Consider the following 20,079-nt stretch of genomic DNA (forward strand, 5'->3'; position numbering starts at 1 on the left):
AGATACCATCAATCCAAATAAGGTTATTATTGAACACAAATACAAGGTCGACAAAGTAGATGAAACCATGCATTTTTTTTTTGTTTCCAAGCTTTTCAGAAGCCGTACCAATTTCTGAAATGATTACAAAAAGGTTAGAAACAGACAAAGATGAGACACAATGAAGTGAATAGACAGAAAGAAAAGTGGCAGAAGTACTGTACCTGACAGATCACTCTCATACTTCTAGTAGGCTTGAAAAACAAGAAAGCACAGATTTGAACAGAGAAGACACACCTGCAGAGGACCACGAGGCACAGAAGCATCTGCTACAATGAGGACACTTGTCTGCCTTAGTACACATCAGACATAAGACAGGGTTCCGGTATAGCACTGGGATGACATGCATATCCGTGAAGTTGTCAGTTCTTCTGAACCAACTGGTTTGTGTACAGAACTAAACATTGTACATACATGTATTTTAAATCTGAATCTATTTAGGTACCTATGTATTTCTTCTGGGAAGACCCGAAGACACTAATTGCAGGGTCTAGATAATGTAGAGGGGGGTTCTCTCAGTCCTCTTTATGTTCTGTTTTACAATAACATCTCTATTCAGGTGTTAGCTTAATCCCTCATCTTGGCAGAAGAATTAGCTGAATAGCTGTATCCAGTTCCCTTTTTAAAATAATATTAGTCTCTGGTGTTGTTTGATTTGTGTTGGTGCCCTTGTTTGAGAGTATACATATAAAGAATTTCATATAAGAGTATACCTATAAATAATGTTATGCAGTACATCTTGTGATTGTATGACTGTTTTACAATGTTTGGACATTTATATGGTTCCCTGTACCAAAAAAAAGGAGTACTTCTCTTACACAAAACCAATCGGCATAATCCTTAACTAGACTTCTAAAATCCCCAGCTTTGCTCTGCTTTAAGTCTGCAGGTTATAAAATACAATACTGTAAAGGGAGAATACATTGTAGAAAGCACAAAGCACAACACTGAATACACAGCCTTCTCAAAATGTATAAATTGATAACTAAAAAAAATATATATATATATATATATATATATATATATATATATATATATATATATATATATATATATATATATATATATATATATATATATACAGTGCCTTGCGAAAGTATTCGGCCCCCTTGAACTTTGCGACCTTTTGCCACATTTCAGGCTTCAAACATAAAGATATGAAACTGTAATTTTTTGTGAAGAATCAACAACAAGTGGGACACAATCATGAAGTGGAACGAAATTTATTGGATATTTCAAACTTTTTTAACAAATAAAAAACTGAAAAATTGGGCGTGCAAAATTATTCAGCCCCTTTACTTTCAGTGCAGCAAACTCTCTCCAGAAATTCAGTGAGGATCTCTGAATGATCCAATGTTGACCTAAATGACTAATGATGATAAATAGAATCCACCTGTGTGTAATCAAGTCTCCGTATAAATGCACCTGCACTGTGATAGTCTCAGAGGTCCGTTTGAAGCGCAGAGAGCATCATGAAGAACAAGGAACACACCAGGCAGGTCCGAGATACTGTTGTGGAGAAGTTTAAAGCCGGATTTGGATACAAAAAGATTTCCCAAGCTTTAAACATCCCAAGGAGCACTGTGCAAGCGATAATATTGAAATGGAAGGAGTATCAGACCACTGCAAATCTACCAAGACCTGGCCGTCCCTCTAAACTTTCAGCTCATACAAGGAGAAGACTGATCAGAGATGCAGCCAAGAGGCCCATGATCACTCTGGATGAAGTGCAGAGATCTACAGCTGAGGTGGGAGACTCTGTCCATAGGACAACAATCAGTCGTATACTGCACAAATCTGGCCTTTATGGAAGAGTGGCAAGAAGAAAGCCATTTCTTAAAGATATCCATAAAAAGTGTCGTTTACAGTTTGCCACAAGCCACCTGGGAGACACACCAAACATGTGGAAGAAGGTGCTCTGGTCAGATGAAACCAAAATCGAACTTTTTGGCAACAATGCAAAACGTTATGTTTGGCGTAAAAGCAACACAGCTCATCACCCTGAACACACCATCCCCACTGTCAAACATGGTGGTGGCAGCATCATGGTTTGGGCCTGCTTTTCTTCAGCAGGGACAGGGAAGATGGTTAAAATTGATGGGAAGATGGATGGAGCCAAATACAGGACCATTCTGGAAGAAAACCTGATGGAGTCTGCAAAAGACCTGAGACTGGGACGGAGATTTGTCTTCCAACAAGACAATGATCCAAAACATAAAGCAAAATCTACAATGGAATGGTTCACAAATAAACATATCCAGGTGTTAGAATGGCCAAGTCAAAGTCCAGACCTGAATCCAATCGAGAATCTGTGGAAAGAACTGAAAACTGCTGTTCACAAATGCTCTCCATCCAACCTCACTGAGCTCGAGCTGTTTTGCAAGGAGGAATGGGCAAAAATTTCAGTCTCTTGATGTGCAAAACTGATAGAGACATACCCCAAGCGACTTACAGCTGTAATCGCAGCAAAAGGTGGTGCTACAAAGTATTAACTTAAGGGGGCTGAATAATTTTGCACGCCCAATTTTTCAGTTTTTTATTTGTTAAAAAAGTTTGAAATATCCAATAAATTTCGTTCCACTTCATGATTGTGTCCCACTTGTTGTTGATTCTTCACAAAAAATTACAGTTTCATATCTTTATGTTTGAAGCCTGAAATGTGGCAAAAGGTCGCAAAGTTCAAGGGGGCCGAATACTTTCGCAAGGCACTGTATATATATATATACCTGTAACACATATTTTTATTTGTGCTTTCCAAACAGTGCAAATTGGAATCTTAACATGTCTGGCCTAAACAAAATGGAAATATAACTACTGCACTACCATATTTGAACAGTTGTCCTTCACAGCTGTTAAAAAATAAAATACATAAACATATGGCTAAGTAAGTCCTTATCTGTGTATATTACCATTTCACATACTTAAAAGAACAGTTCTTACCAAGGATACTATATCTAAGAGGAAGTCGACCAGCTGACAGAATTCTACCAGAGACAGTTCTGATGCTTCACTGATGCCACCAGGTACACCCTGCAGCCTTGCATTTAGAGTCCTCCTACAAAAATCAAGTATTACATGTATTATATACTCTACCATTCAATTTAAATTTACTGTAGATAAGTATAAACTATTTACATATTAAACTGCAAATTGTTTCAACTACTTTATACAGTATTGTTTTTGCCAAGTTAATCAAGTTGTGATAATATATTTGAAGAGGTGACACTTAATTGGATTATATAGGACATACAGGTAGTGGACAAAAAATTTGGAAACACCTGGGTAAATGAGGGACACCAAGTATATTGAAAGCAAGGGCTTCCACACAGGTGTAGCTCATGCGTTAATTAAGCAAATAACATCCCAGCATGCTTAGGGTCATTGCCTATAATTATGGCTAGCATGGCTGCAAGAGCAGACCTCAGTGACTTTGAAAGAGGGGTGATTGTTGGGGCGCGTTTGGCAGGAGCTTCAGTGACCAAGACAGCTCAACTTGCTGATGTTTCACGAGCAACGGTGTCTAATGTGATGTCGGCATGGAACTCCAAGAGAAAGACATCATCAGCAAAGGGCAACAGTGGGCTGAAGCACTGTGACGAAGTGCCCGCCCCTGTGTGTATTTTGTGTGTTATGTGTTGTATGTTGCGTGCGTGTGTTAATGTTGGTGTATAGTCATTGGTACACGGGATATAAATGGGTGTGTGCAGCACGAGTATTTAAATTGTATAATTATATTTAGGCACAGGATTGTCAACAGACAGAACAGAAAATAAAAGGTTTAAACACAAAACAGGACATGGCACTTCACGCCAAAATAAAGAGACAAACAAAACGGACTATACAGTAAACAGACGGACAGACACACAAACAAACACGGTGAGTTTTAAATAAACAAGTATCATGCTGGTCCTACCAGCACGTAATAGCAATTGATATTTAAACTAACTTTTATTTCTCCTTCTCTCTCACCCGTTCTCCACTCTCGAACACCCAACAACCCCGAGTGAATGAAACATGCATCTATTTATACTGTTGTGCTGGGATTCAATTACTAATTAATTATTCACTTGAATCCCAGGCAGTGAATTAATTATGTGCAACCTGGTGCACGTATATTACTTACTTTAAATGCACGTGAAGTGATCCCGTGCCTAAATATAATTATACAATTTAAATACTCGTGCTGCACACACCCATTTATATCCCGTGTACCAATGACTATACACCAACAGTAACACACGCACGCAACATACAACACATAACACACAAAATACACACAGGGGCGGGCACTTTGTCACAAGCACATACTCCAGGATCATGATAACTGTGCATTAATTCGAAGTGCAAGGCAAAACAGGCGAGCAACTGCAGATCAATTGACTGCAAATTTCAACCTGGGGCGCGAGCAGCCAGTTTCATCAAAAACGGTCAGCCAAGAACTCAACAGGACAGGATACCATAGTGGCCTAATGCCATATTAAGTGACTTTACATTGGTGTTTCCATTTTTCTGTCCACTACCTGTACAAACACTAGCTAACAAAAGCTCAACAGTTTCATCTTTAGGTGTAAGTGATGATTTCCTTTTGAAGTCTTGACAGCTATATAATTATTACAACCTTATATAGAAATAAATACAGTATTGATAGCATATCACTAAATGGTACACCCTTTAACAATGCTTACTATGTATGTGAAAGGCTTCAATTTCATGCATGACAAAGACAGTTTCATCTTTGGTATTTGGCCTTCATTTGAAAGCTGACAGAATTACAATATACCTATAAGTAAATCACTGCACTGTGTCTTCGTTTACATATCTTAGTTGCATACAGCAGTATTACACCTCTGTCATGCAATATTATTTGTTTATTCATCCAAGGCGACTTACAGAGACTTATAATATCTTATGAACACAATGAATGTGCCTACCTGCAACACTCCTCAAACCACCGCGCTATATAATCCCACATGTAGTATGGTTCAAAGGAGTTGAACAGGAGGTTTGCAGTTTTAATCAGTTCTGCAGTTTTCTTATTCTCCCGCAGTTTGCTAAAAGGGGAGGGGGCAAAAGTATGGTGATATGAGGATAAAGAGAGATACAGAAGTCCAACTAGAACGACACATCTTAAATCAGATCACCACAAAAGTCAAAGGCAGAGAAAGTGAAGACCCTTCTGTTTTTTATAGATTACATAAAGTTTGACATTCATGAAATAGAATTAGACTAGAAAATGTGTCATGCATAGAAACCTTAATTGTATCCATAAAACAAATGACTTTGAAAAAACTTGCTTTAAATAACTCACAAGCCGCCTGTATGAAACATGGTGAAACCCTACCTGCTTAACTGTGTGTGGTCTTTACAGAAAGGAGACTGTGTCTGCAAGTCCAGTTCAGCTTTGCACTGTGAATGCAGCGTCCTGAATACTTCAATCAGGACATCTTCCAAAATGGCAGGCCCTGAAATGACATTAACATTTATAAAACTGGGATCCAAAAACTCATTATCCCCAAAACAGTAACAATTTTTTCTTCAAGCCTGCTGCAATCATGGACGCAGCGACCTTGAAGGTTAATGGTTACATTTCTATTTCAGAGAACCAGGGTTATGATAATAACCTAAAGTTCCCTTTCAAGTATGAAATGTAACCATAACCAAAGCCGCCACAAGGGCAAGACGCAGAACAACTGGAACGCTACAAGCCAAGAGGCTGCCCTGTGCTTTACCATACGGAACCCCAGTAGCAAATAGCTAGGGTGAAAAAAATTGAGGATGAACTCACCTCTATGCCTATGTTGTAAGGGTCAACTGAGAAGACGCCCTTAACACTCTAGTTCCAAAAGCAGAGTTTTGATCCACGACAAAGTCTGTGGAACCTAGTAAAGGTATGGAGAATAGCCCACACTGCTGCACTAGAATAAAGCCCACAAAGTTGCCATGCCCCTGCTGGAATGGGCAGTGAGCTTTTCTGGAGGGGGTAAGTTGGCCAGCTCATAGGCAGTCCTGACCATGTCTGCTACCCACTTGGACAGCCGCTGCTTAGACATGGCTTGACCATGGGACTTCGCCCCACAGCAGACAAAAAATTGTTCAGACTGCCTCCAACCTTTTGTCCTGTCAACGTAGTACACCAGGGCTCAAACTGGGAAGTGCATATAGAGCTGTCGCTCTTTGTCAGACTGGAAAGGAGGTGGATGGAAAGACTGGTTGACATGAAATGATGCGATGACATACTCTTAGGCAAAAAGGCAGGATTGGTAAGGAGTGTAACCTTAGTCCTGGCCTCTGTCAAAATTAAGCAGGCTTTCACTATTGAGAATGCCTGCATCTCACTCACCCACTTTGCAGAGTTGATAGCAAGCAAGAAAGCTGCTTTAAATGATAAACATGTAAGCTCAGCTGAATGCAGGGACTCAAATGGAAGCTTCATAAGTGCATTAAGGACCACGTTTAGCCTCCAGCAAGGAACAATGTCCTTCATAGGTGGCCGAAGCCGCCAAGTCCCTTTTAAAAATTGCCATGCAAGGAAGTGAGCTCATGGGGAGACAATCTTAACATGGCAAGCTGAAATAACTGCCAGATAGACCTTTAATATAGAGGGGGATTTCAACCTCGTCAAATAGGTCCTGCAAAAATTGCAGTACTACTGCCATGAGCCAAGTCAAACCCACTGGTCACAAATGGAGATTAGATAAAGGGGCATTCAGAACAGAAAATAGGAGGCACTTTTTTACACAGAGAATTGAGGGTGTGGAACCAACTCCCCAGCAATGTTGTTGAAACTGACACCCTGGGATCCTTCAAGAAGCTGCTTGATGAGATTCTGGGATCAATAAGCTACTAACAACCAAACGAGCAAGATGGGCTGAATGGCCTCCTCTCGTTTTGTAAACTTTCTTATGTTCTTATGAGGCAGACACCCAACTTGTAACCGTACTGGGAACGTGTGAACGGTGCTCTGGCATTCTGCACAGTGTCAATAACCCTGTTGGAAAGTCTCAGACGGCTCAAATGCAGCCATTCAGGGGCCAGACGCAGAGCTGCAGGCTCGATGGGTCGTGATGCCATAAAGTCCCAAGTGCCTGACTGAGCAGGTCGCGATGCTTGGGCAGTCTCTATGGCTGGCTGCTTAGGAGCTGCATCCGGGTTAAACACCAGATTCTCCTGGGCCAATATGGGGCTACTAAGAGCACCTTGGCCCGGTCCTGCCTGATTTTCTCCAGATACAGCGGGAGCTGTTGTGTTGTCTGTACGGACAAGCACATGTCTCCCTCAAACCTGCAAAAAATTCTGCAAGGCCAGGTAAACTGCCTGCAGCTCTAAAACATTGATGTGGAGACCCTGCCAAAGGGGTGTTCCCACACACTTTACACACCCCTGCCATTCCACACAGCATCCCAGCCCAGGCTGGATGTGTTCATGGTGATGACCTCTCTTCAAGTGACCCTGCCCAGCGCTACGCCTAGGCGTAGATGGGCCAGTTGTTTCCACCAAGAGAATGCCTTTAGTCAATGATGATACACTCAATAGGTGGTTACAGTTCAACATGGGCTGAAAAACCCTGCTGTTCAACCAGGCCTGAAGAATGCACATGTGCAGGAGACCCAATGGAAGAGTCTGGGAAGCTGCTGCCATCAGGCCCAGAAGTTTCTTGAACGTCGCTACTTTTAGTGCTCTGCTGAGCTTAAAGAGCTCCAAGCAGAGGTATTCTCTGCATTCTGCCATCCCACAGAGTGGACTGCATGGACCTGGAGTCCAAGCACACTCCTAGATAGGAGGCTGGTTTAGGAAGGCGTTAGCTGACTCTTTGCATGATTCACCGTAAGGCCCCATCGTTGAAGGTTGCCGGTGACAAGTTCCGTATGGGCTTCTGCCTGTGCTGAAGACTGGGCACAAATTACCCAGTCGTCAAGATAATTGATTACTCTGATGTCTTTTGAGTCTCAATGGGGCCAAGATAGCTTCCATGCACTTGGAGAAGGCACGTGGAACTAGGGAGAGGCCAAATGGCAAGACACGGAACTCTTACGCTGTTCCATGAAAAGTGAACTGCAGGTACTTCCTGTACACTGGTTTTATGGGGAAATAGGCGCCTTTGAGGTCCACTGTGGTGAACCAGTTGGCTGGCGTGACTGACTGCAGCAGCTGTGTCACTGTCAACATTTTGAACCTCCATCGGTTCAGATACCGGTTGACCTGTCTGAGGTCAAGGATCGGTCTGAGGCCACCATCCTGCTTGGGCACTAGGAAGTACCTGGAGTAGAACTCCTCCTCCCACTGGAGGGGGCCTACCTCCTTAATAAAACAATTACAGTTAATAATAAACGTCTCGTATTTTAAATAAGAAATACATTAACTCCAGCCGGAGCTATGCAGCCTGGGGGGAGAGCACAAAGTCAGCCGACTTATGTTGCTGGATCCCTGGGAAAGAGCGACTCAAGCCTCTGGCTTTACACAGGGCACAAGGCCGCAACGGGACGTAACAAGCAAAAGGCTGTAGTGCACAATATACATGTAATTAGTATAACTATTTAAGCGTTAATGTAATATTGCATACATTTTGTGTAAAACACAATCATTTACGAAAGATTATACAGTCAGAAGCAACAAGTACTTATTTAAACCAGGCACTCCGATCAGGTCAGTCTTGAAACGGAAAATGGCCCAGAGATCTGTGAGCGCAGTCATTTTGTGCCCTCGGGGGCTGGCCATTACTGCTTCACAGGCTCGATGAGCAGCTTTGGTGTACAATATTCAGGTTTCGGCTTTCAGCTTTAGTACAATACTCACGCTACATTACTGTTTTTCATTTTGGTAACGGTACTCTTAAATTACCTTGTCTGCTTCTTTGGCTGAAGAGATTATCAGCTCATCATCTAACTGGCGAATCTGCTGCACAATTAAATCATCCTTAAACTCCTGATGGTAAACAATGTAACTAAATCTATTAAATCTGGGATGCAAGATGCAACAGACGAAAAAAATCAGTTTGTGTTGACTCCAAACTTTATTTAGGCACTCTACAATTGGACTGGCAAACATAACGTTAGTTTGTTGGAGTCACAAAAATAACGTTTTTCAGCTTGGTACGGTAACCTTTTCACTTCATGTTTTGTTTAATTTATTGCTGCATTACAGCCCTACATTAATTATTTTCTTTATTTTAAGGTTTCCAGGACATTTTGGTAATGGCACATGTGCAATTTTTGTGCCTAACTCCGAAAAAAAATTTGTCATAACGTTTTTGTTGTCTTATTTGCAACCATTTTAGTCTCCGTCTGAAGCCTTGCATCATTTCTCATTTCTCTGTGATTTCAGTGTTACAACAGATTGATAGATTATGATGGTCCTATTGAGGGAGTATTGTGGTTGATGAATCATAATGTCATAAACAACAACTGCGGTGCGTAGCTATGGAAGGCCATTCAGGTCAAAAATGTGTTATTTAGTACATGTTGCAAATATTTAGTTCACGTACTAATTTGAACTTAGTATGTGTTGTAATTCTAATTATTAAAGTTACTAATTTGGCCAATCAGATCACTGAAAATTAAATAAGAGCCAATTAATTTAAAGAAAACAGCAAGTGTAATAAATGTATCCAATTAAAAGTCGCCTTACATTTGAAATAAAAAATAAGTCTGGGTAATATAAACTGAATCGTGACACAGTCACTGTTGTGTGTCTCAAGAAGTTGGCATAGGGTTACCACATTTCCAGATTGAAAAATCTGGACATATTTTTTTTTTTCCAATTCAGTGATTTCTCGAAGCACTTAAAATAACTGTATATAACCTAATCGTAATTTCAAAGTTAAACATTCGGTGTAATTATTGCAGATCCTAAAAATTAATTGTTTTCTTTTTATTGTCATCTGAATAAATAAATAGTAAAATTATAATATATACACACACACACGTACACATATGGTCCAGGAAATTAAACAGATTGTGAAACACATAATCCATAAAATGGTTTATTTTATTTTTGATTGCTGTTAACACAATCACATTGCTATAGTTGTGTACAGTACGATAGCAAAACAAGAAAAATGTTACAATTTTAATGTTTCCGACTAGGACAAAAAGTCTGGGCTGAAAACTGACACTCAGTTTTCCTGAGATGCCTGGTATCCCTAAAATCAGCAAATCTATATTTGCATGATAGAAGAAAATCTCTTGCTGCGGTATTTTCCAATCTCCTTATTACTGATGTTATCCCAAAGGTGATTGGCTACTCTTGTAATTACACTGTGAATATGAAGTCATTACAAGCGACTACATCAGCATGACTAGATACTACTGTAAAATGACCAGCTCCTACGTAAAAAATGCAGTTAGTTTATTTAGAACACACACTATTTTATGTATTCAAATGATTGGTCCAAATGAGAAAAAAAAAAAATAGTCACATTTTTGTCAGTTTTAATCTTGTAAGATTGCTTTTCCCCCGATGCGAGAATAAAAAAACCAAAGGCCACGTCACTCATCAAGACCCCGACTGTCTTATCAAAATCAAACTGTGACAGTGCAGAGGCCCTGCACATTAAAATACATGTGAAGGAGTGTATGTAAGAGATAGCAAAGGGCTTTAAGACCCTGGAGAAGAAGTGCCACTCTCGGTCATATTTCAGGAAGCCATACTACCTGCTAGATTAGCCTGGGTTTGGTGTGATTTGTGCATGCTTTGTTATAACATCAATCTACACTAAGGCTGAATTAACAAACCTTTTATTAAGAATAATGGTTTTCTAAAGCCTTGGGTTTATTGCAATGTTGTTTTAGTGTAATGTTGACTGTGTTATTGTTTTATTAGGTTCTCTGAATGTATTGATTGCATGCTTAATAAATTCAATTATTTTAATAGATTCCTAGTAGATAATTTACTCTGTGTAACAAACATGATCTGCAAACTTCAGATTAAGTAGTTATATACCAGCACGTATTATAATACGTAAATATGGTATCATTTTCAGAGAGCGATATTGAGAAAGGGTATATATATTGTAATAAATGCAATTATTCTTCTGGTAACATTTGGAACCCTGAAATATCACCTAGATCCATTTAAGAATAATAACCACAATTTTAAAACAATAGTATTTGCATTCTTAAGGCAATGCAGAGAAAGCTAATAACAGGTTTCTAATATCTGTATTAATCTTGTCACAATATCCATGACTGCATTTAGACAGTTACACCTATAGTAACCAGGGTTTGGGATTCAGAGCATGGTGATTTTTGGGGTTGTTGATAATTTAAACCACAGAAGTGTCAGTAAGGATATTTACTGGCTGTACGTACCTAGTTCTGGTTTGTCCAGAAGACTAATTAAGATGCGGAAAGGTTTAAGGTCATGCATGAGCACACTCTCCTCCTCTCCTCCGACTGCTTTACCCTGCAGAATCCCCACCATTGCCTAACAAATACAAACAATACAATTCAGTTTGTATTTATAAAAAAAAACTGTTCCATTCATTACAATTTAATAAATATAATGGTTGCTATTTTCAAAGTGTCTCTAGAAAGTGAAACTTTTTTTTTTTATTTTTTTTACAAAATATAAATACAGTCCTAAATTAAATACTTGATGTGTGTATTTCTAGTTTTGTAATGAATATATCCATGACATTGCTCTTACTTGCTTTGAGCTTGTCTGGTGATTCGTAAGTACCAGGCCTTCCTCATTCCACATATCATGTGACAAAATTACCTTTTAACTCTGCCTGCCTGTGGTAGGGTGCCCGCCCCTGTATGAATTGCATGTTTATATGTTGTATGCAGTGTGTTATTGTTGGTGTATATATATATATATATATATATATATATATATATATATATATATATATATATTGGTGCACGGGATATAACGTGGAATATGTAGCACGAGTGATATAAACAGTATATTGGTATTTAGGCACGGGGACTGCACAATCACTTCACATGCAGATTAAAATGTGTAGTAGTATGTGAGCACGGGGACATAGTAGTTCACGTGCTGGGATTCAAGTGAATGATTAATTAGCAATTGAATCCCGGCACAGCTGTATATACAGATGCACAAATCTCTCACTCAGGGTTGGTGTGTTCGAAGTGGAGAAGGGGCAGAGAGAGAGAGAGAGAGAGGAGAGAGAAATAATAATAACAAAAATAAATAACAATTGATATTGTTTTGGGGTTCGTCCACTGTTTTGTTTGTCTATTTATTTTGGCCAACGTGCCATTTGTTTTGTGCAAGTGTTTCGTTCAACCTGTTTATTTGGTCCTTTATTATTAAATATGCGCAACAGCGCATTCACTGTGTCCATCTATTTCCTGGTCTGACGTCACCACATGAGCCATCGTGTGACACTGCCCCACCGACTCTGTCTACAAAATGCAGGCAAGGCTGTCGGACTTGAAGGTTACTATGTCACATGATTACAATGGAATGAGGACGGCTGTGGATTGCAAAACCGTGAAATAAGGAAAAGAAAAATAAAAAACAAATACAAAAAACACATAATATATCATTCATTTTAATTTTTAAAAATATGAATGTACCTGAACCAACATGTCCTTCGAGAAGGTATTAAAATAGTAGGTGGCGTGTTCTTCAGGGTTACTGTGCCGTGTACTCCTGGGGCCTATTTTGACACAGTTGTTGTCAAAGCCTACAAAAAAGAAAAATCTAACATTTAGTATGTGATTGAAACACCTATCGGATTTCTTCTAAACGCGTACATGCCACACAAGCACAGAGGACTTACCAAGAGGTGGGCCACAATGTCAGCATCAAGAAACAAAACAAAAATAACCACTATGAACCATTTCATACACATATCGCAATAATTGTAGTAATATTCTTCACTTTACAAATTAAATACACAGCACAGTTTGAATAAACAAACATCACAAAAGCTCATGTTTTGTTGAAGTCAGACTGACAAAGGAAGCAGTACATAACATGTTTTTATTTTATTACCTCAGCACTTACCAATAGAGGAAACATTGAGACTTATGTCCTTGTACACGTGATGCTCTATGTAGCCATCTCTTAAAGAGTAAGTAGCTTCAAATGCAATTTTGAATTGTTTGTTTTTTAATTACTATCTATATAATTCTATTTTATTATGTTTGCAATGACTCTCAGTTGTTTTAATATTGAGTTTTTACGTGTTTTCTCTAAATCTGACTTTTCTTGGCTTGGAACCTGTCAAGAGAATCATAAGTGCTGACACTGAACAGCCTTCCTCACTCAACTCAATTCATCTGACAATATATCCTTTCCATTTATGTATTCGGTCTCTCACTCTAGAGTAGGGTAGAGAAGGTGGGGTTGGCAAAGGTCATATTTTCACATGATTTGTGTGGAATAAAAAAAAAGTCTGTGCAGAAAACACTGCCGAGATGAAATTACCATGGAACTGCAACAAATTTCCTGAGAGCAAACCATGGAAGCTGAGAATTTTCTTTAACCAAATTCAATTATGTGTGTTTCTTTCAAAACTGCACATTTGACAGCTATGTAGCTAATGGAAGTGCAAAACAGGTCAGATTTATGAAATCATTTTGTTAGCCTCAATCACTTTACCTGGATTTGTAAAAATGACAATGACCCAGAGAGAAGTAAAGCTTACCAAGAAGCCATGCATAAAGCCGGCGGTTCAGGGACATGTCTCTGCGCAGTACAACATGCAACGCTGCCGACAGGATCCGGATCATATCGGTACGAGTTGCCTGATGTAAAAACCAAATTTTTTTATATATATATATATATATATATATATATATATATATATATATATATATATATATATATATATATATATAAATATATACACATACATACACACACATAAAGGATACAAATACAAGTTCATTACAAAAATCATATGCAGACACGCAACAATTTAATCTAATATTGATTATTGCTGCTTTTATTTTTGCAAGCCTCCAATAACATTCATTGATTGATTAATCATCCTGGTGCCTTACATTTGGAATCTACATTTTTTGGTTTCTTTTGTTTTTAATAATAAAGTTCTCAACGCATATAGTAGTATATTGCTATGTATTTGAAGACGTTTCTGAAAAGGAGCACCACATTTAGAGGCTTTTTTTTATTTTGAATAATAAAATGGTTTTCAATGCATTGATTATTGCTGATTATTACCTGTTCGATATTCTATTAGGAAACTGACTGCACAAGAGTCAAGTTTGCTGCCAAATCTAGCAAGGTAGGAACAGGTAAACTATTGTATTCAGTTGCTTTCTGGTTACTTTTATAACATTAAAATGTCTTTATAAGAAATTGGTCCCAATTTCCACACAGAGCAAGTGTCCCATGTTACACATTTACTATGGAGTGGATAATTTGCCTGCAGGGCAGAATACAGTCCATTGAACCTGTCCCTTGTGAAACATCAGTAATTTGCACTGTCTTGGATACTGAAATCTTTGCCAAGCGAGGCCCTTTATCAAAGCCTGTTAAATCTCCTGCCTTACCAATCTTGAATGAATCAAAGACGGAACAAGCATGTTAGTATGTCAGCAACTTACATTTCCAACCATGGCTGCAAATAAAAAAAAAACTAGCACATGTGGAATTGGAAACTTAGCAGCTCTTTTCTAACTGCCTGTAAAAACATGGGGGGATATCCAGACTCCAGATCAGCCACACCGTAATCTGACTATGCAAACACTGCAAATTGCACTAGCCTCCAGTTTAAATATGTTAAACCTCTGATACTACACAGAAAACACACACACAGTACTGTGAGGGCTTCTAATTGAAATAAACTAAAAACATCTATTTTGCTTCGCACTTAATTACCTGACTCATGTGGAATGGAAAACAGAACAGTATGAGGTCCAGCGTACTCCTCTGCACAAGCACACTGGAGTCCTGCACAGAGGTGCTTACTGCTTCAACCTGAAAACAACAGAGAACAAAAACACAAAATGATCTTTTGGGACAATGTTAAAAGAGCTGGCAGTTAAGTCCTGCATCGGGTCGGGTTCGGGTAAAATGTTAACTTTTTCACGGTTTGTGGTTCGTGTCAGAAAATGTCATTTTCGGGTCAGGCTTAGGTCTCACCAAAAAGTCCTTTCAGCGTACTCGTCTGTACCCCTTTCCCAAATAACGTTATTAGAAGGTAAATGTATTTCCTGCACTAAAGCGATTAGGGAAGAGTCTGCTGACTAAGCAGTGTTCTCGGTTTGCCGCTTGTTTGATACGTCGCAAGATCCTTTTAACACGTCTGCTTGGCGATATTAAAAATATCTGTGGACGAGGATAAACAAGATAGCCCAGGGTTTATATCATGTAGTGGATAATAGTTTGAGAGGTAAATCAGAAGTGTGCAATTATTTTGGAATCACAGTGAATGAAAATAATGAACTAATGTGACTGGATTTGTTGCTTGTAAAACCTGTCATTGTGTTTTTGTGTACGACAGCCACAAAACTGATACATCACCTCTGCAAAAGCATAGGTGTAGCTCCCTTTCAACTGATGGCACGAACGGAATAAACAGGTATCTTATAGTAAAGTAAGTAGAGATAGCTAATATGTTACTATTGTAGCGAGGGGGGGGGGGGGGGGAGAGAGAATCAGGATAGTGTTGCGGGCGCGTGTGCGTTTAAGGAGTAGCATGGTGGTGTGTGCGTGCAGGGGTTGAATGGTGGTGTGTGAGTACAGGGGTTGCATGGTGGGTGTATACATCCAGGGGTTGCATGTTGTGTGTGGATGTGTGTATGGGGGAATTGAGGTGCAGGTTTGGCATGAAGGACGTAGTGGCGGAGGGAGCGAGGGGATATAAGGGGGTGCGTGGAAAAGACCAAGGGAGTAGAGAAGACAAGAGTGAGAGAGAAAGGTGTGCGTGGATAGGGAAATAGGGGAAGAATAACAGCAACCAAAAACTGCTTGTAATCATTTTATTTCATTTTCGACTCCCAGTTCCCTTCCCTCAGCTTATGATTTTATTTAAATAATTATTGTACAAAAATAAACGGCTTGAGCCTTCATTACATGGCTTCAGTCCCATTTCTGTCCCAGAAGAACCAGAAAACACTACACTATGTTAAAATATATCCAGACCACTATAGGGAGCTACCACGCTGTACAGCCTATTGTATAAACTCAATCTGTGGAGAACGGTAGAGAGAGTGTGAGAGTCAGTTGACGCAGGCAATAGGTACAGGACAAACACTTGCTGGTTTGGGTCGGGTTGCAGATCGTATTAAAGTGGGTCGGGTCGGGTCGCGGGTAAGAAGACAGTGTTGCAGCGGATTGCGGGTTCGGGTCGGGTCTTGTAGTAGCGGATCCATCACCAAATGCAATGGCTTGCTGCAACTGCCATCTAGTGTACACTGCCTCTTTTTAACTTCTCCAATGCTTTGGGCCAATTATTTTGTGATCATCTATGAATAAAGTTGTACATAATGTAAATTATTAAAAACACAAACGCACAAATGAATCGCATGCATTAATGAACAAATATATGAATGTATTGTTTTCATTAAAAAATCATTTTTGTCTCCACTGGGGGAATATGATGATGTCAGCTCGCCAGGAGTGGACATTACCATTAACTCAATGTCACTGCCGACGATGTAAAGCTGGTCTTCCATGCAAAGCTTTCGGTTGAGATGAAAGAGCACAAATGTGACTCCTGGCAATCTGACTGCAGGGCTGGTGAGGATGCTGCCCCACAGAGCACTGTAGAACGCAGACTGCTCCACAGCTGCAGCCACCTTCTCCAGCAAGGCATTGGTTCTAATGGCACGAGAACAGGAAAAAGTTAGTAAACTGTGTACTGCATTTCATCCATAATTATAATTATAAAACACTCTATAGAGGGAAGTCAAGTGCGCAAAGAAGCTTAACAGTTTCAGTGACAAACGACTCAACCAGAAGACTTTTTTTTAAATGTCTTCAATGTTGAAATGACTTTTGATTCACATACTTAAATCACTAGGTGATTTGGACTCCACCATCAAGTGGTAAAGTGCAAAGGATCTCTTAATGGTCCCGTTTTGCATGTGCGGTATTATACGAAAACCTTGCAGAGATGTGATTGGCGCTTATTACCTTATTATGATGTCTGCAATCACTCCGAGAGGTTCTATAGCAAATACTCAAAGTGACATGCAAGACCCCACTCCATCCAGTGATCTGCCACTTCGGTAAAAGTTGTTTTGCTGGCAATACACTGCTGTGCACTTGGTGTCTGCACAGCTATTCCCCTACCTGTCATAGTATTCTGATCCCTCTTCCAAACCCGGCAGAACTCCAGTTAACAGCCCCTGCAATCCTGGCTTCAGTGTTTTACCCAAGGGCAGGTAGTAGACCTCATACAGGCAGAGCAGTGCAGGCTTCACAGACATGGCAGCATTGGTAAGAAGAGGAAACAGTCCAGAGCTGAAGGAAAACATGAATCACACCCTTTTAGAATCACACACTGCACCCTGAATTAAAATGAATTCACACTTGCCCTTGGTAATTCAAGGGATCTAGGCTGCATGTGTATCACAGTGGAGGCTAGGTGTGAACTGGCACAAGAGAGCTTCTTAAGTCTATTTTCATGATTTAAATACAGAGGTGGAAAGAAGACTCCTACTGCATAGCAGTATCACTCATTCCAGGTTTTAATACGAGCTTGATTAGACACAGTTTATAGGTATCAATTAGGTGTCACCTTAAACTCATAGTGAAACCAGGAGTGGCTAAAAATGCTATGCAATGAGAGAGTCTTATTCACATCCCCAAAATACATGACATGCATGAAACTGGCTTCTTTAATAACAGTTTCATAAATATCAAATACTGAATTCATTAAAACAGACTTATAAAGATATGCTTCCAATGAGAGAGCTGACCATTACCTGTACAGAAAGAGATCCTTGGCCAGCCGCTTTGGTCCAATGATTTTGAAAATGATCTCGTAGGTCTCCAGAGCCTTGCGGTGGACTCCACTGGGCAGCGCTGGGTGAAGACATTGCGCAAGACGCTTGCCTATCGTGAGCTTTTTGGGAACAACCTGATACTTGGCGTTGTTGTGCAAAACCTGGAAACAACAAAAAGTACAATTTAAATCATATAAACAGTTACCTTTTAAGAATGTAGTCAATATAAAAATACAGGGTAGGTTATTCAGTAAATACAGGCTTGAAACTTGGACCAGCCCTCCACCCAGTTCTGGCTTTCAGATATAACTTTAATGAAGTACTGTATATTTCTGAAATGATCAAGAGCCAGGAGTATGATGATAAATAAACGTTTACTCCCTTTAACTCCTATTAGAAAAGCTAAAGTACACTCTGCTTTGATTTCTTCATGCTGTAATGATTCCAATTTTTCAGTAATTCAGTTCATGCACACAAGTAGAGTAATAGAGGTGCACACACGATGCATACTGTAATGTAATCTGTGGTTTAGTTAAATTATTTCATTCTCCTTAGTGCATGATTGTTCTTGTCATCTTATTAAGCAGTACAATTAAATAGAAATAGCCCAAACAAAAGGAACTGCCACAGATTACAGACTGGTTTGTTTCATTTGCCACACCTCTCTGTAATTCTTGATGTGGAGAATATTATTGCTATTATCTGCTGATATGGAATGTGCATTTTACTTGCAATATGCTTAATATTTTATTTTGAAGTGAGAAAGTAGTAGTTCCTTTATTTATTTACTTATTGTCCTTTGTTCTCCTTGTGCAGGGATATTACCTATATCAGAAGGTTATTAATGTATTTCGGACCGTTTTTTATCCAGTTGACTTGCTAATTCTCAGTCCATTGACATATAATAGGATTTATTCTGTAGAAGTAGTTTATCAAACCACAGTCTAATCTTCCAGCAATCCAACAGTGAAAGACCTCAATAGAGAATTACTTTCTTTTTGCAGACATTTTTAAAAACATGACAAATAAATAAAAATAAAAAAAATACCTCATCCTTGTCTAGTAAATTAAACCTAAAAACCGAATCTTTTTTTTGTTTATTAAAACAGGTTTGTCCATAATATTATCATGCTATAGTGCAATTTACAGTATGTCAAGATATCCCTATGCCCCCGATGCACTGTTTGAGTGGAAACAGATGTGTCTTGTCTAGTGTTGAAGGTTCCTGTGAATTTGGCCACTGTAGCACATCTGCTGCTTATCTCAATAAGCTTGATTAACAATGACCCTGCTCTGACTGGAGTTGTGCTAGGATTCATGAACACATTCCTGGTTAGAAACATAGTTTATAGACAGGTTTCACTGCATATGTTAAAGTGCACTCAAGGACCATGTCATATTACTAGGGCACTCTTTACCTTGTTCAGCTTCCCCAGAGCGGATATCAAATCTGCCCATTCGCTGGAGTACTCAAAGTTTTTAAGGGCTTTGTCCACAGCTGCTACATAGTTCCTGTACTTGGAGTCAGCCAGCAGCTCCAATTCCTCTGTATTCATCCTTCTGTAGTGCTACTGGCAAGCACCTCACTCATGCAAATTCATTACCTGACAAGAGAGAAGCCTTTCAAAGGGTGCTGCATGAAAGAAAAACGGATACAAAGCCAAAACCTTATAATAGTCACTACCGTCCTGGTTGTAGATGTATTTCTTCCTAAATATCCTGACTGACACCTTTGAAACGGCTGGCACCCGTAGTTTGTACTGAACTAAAAACAAAGGATGAAGGATGCCATATTGTAGTTTAAGTTAAAAACATTTTTTTTCTCTCGTTTGTCTTTTTTAAATCAACAAGCCAAGGAAAACTGATGTTAAGGGATTTCTGAGTGACGTGCTGTATCTGTTTGACTTGCATCCCAAATCTGAGGCAGCACCTGCGGGTTTAGGTAGTGGTCCCTGCGTGTGCGCACCCCCTGCTCTCTTACTTATTGTCTAAAACTTTCAAAACAGAGGGTCAAGAGCAGCTATATTATTAATCCGACACAAACTGAGCTTTGACTTTCCATTTTAGAAACTGTAGCGGATATATTGACAGGCTGGCAAATCCGTGCAAGGTTGTTATACGTGTTTTTCATTTCTATCAATTGTGTACA

General features: G+C 39.4%; 1 protein-coding gene across 3 annotated transcripts in view; it reads right to left on the reverse strand.

The window, feature by feature from the left end:
* The window catches only part of LOC117411048 (protein dopey-1-like), a 47,955-nt gene that overhangs the window by 27,272 nt on the left and 604 nt on the right, over window positions 1-20,079 (reverse strand). The window contains exons 2-13 of one of the 3 annotated variants that reach the window (XM_059025630.1): window positions 19,349-19,534; window positions 17,910-18,091; window positions 17,275-17,445; window positions 16,611-16,800; window positions 14,857-14,955; window positions 13,661-13,760; window positions 12,585-12,667; window positions 11,346-11,460; window positions 5,381-5,501; window positions 4,971-5,090; window positions 2,980-3,094; window positions 204-233 (exon numbers count right to left, since the gene is read on the reverse strand). In XM_059025630.1, the coding sequence (XP_058881613.1) occupies window positions 204-233; window positions 2,980-3,094; window positions 4,971-5,090; window positions 5,381-5,501; window positions 11,346-11,460; window positions 12,585-12,667; window positions 13,661-13,760; window positions 14,857-14,955; window positions 16,611-16,800; window positions 17,275-17,445; window positions 17,910-18,091; window positions 19,349-19,486 (1,464 nt within the window). In that variant the 5' untranslated portion in view covers window positions 19,487-19,534. Of the gene's footprint in view, window positions 1-203; window positions 234-2,979; window positions 3,095-4,970; window positions 5,091-5,380; window positions 5,502-11,345; window positions 11,461-12,584; window positions 12,695-13,660; window positions 13,761-14,856; window positions 14,956-16,610; window positions 16,801-17,274; window positions 17,446-17,909; window positions 18,092-19,348; window positions 19,535-20,079 lie in introns of all 3 variants that reach the window. The other 2 variants (XM_059025629.1, XM_059025631.1) reach the window with 2 other exon arrangements.

This window comes from Acipenser ruthenus, chromosome 6 (genome assembly GCF_902713425.1).
Source record: "Acipenser ruthenus chromosome 6, fAciRut3.2 maternal haplotype, whole genome shotgun sequence".
Classification (NCBI taxonomy): Eukaryota; Metazoa; Chordata; class Actinopteri; order Acipenseriformes; family Acipenseridae; genus Acipenser; species Acipenser ruthenus.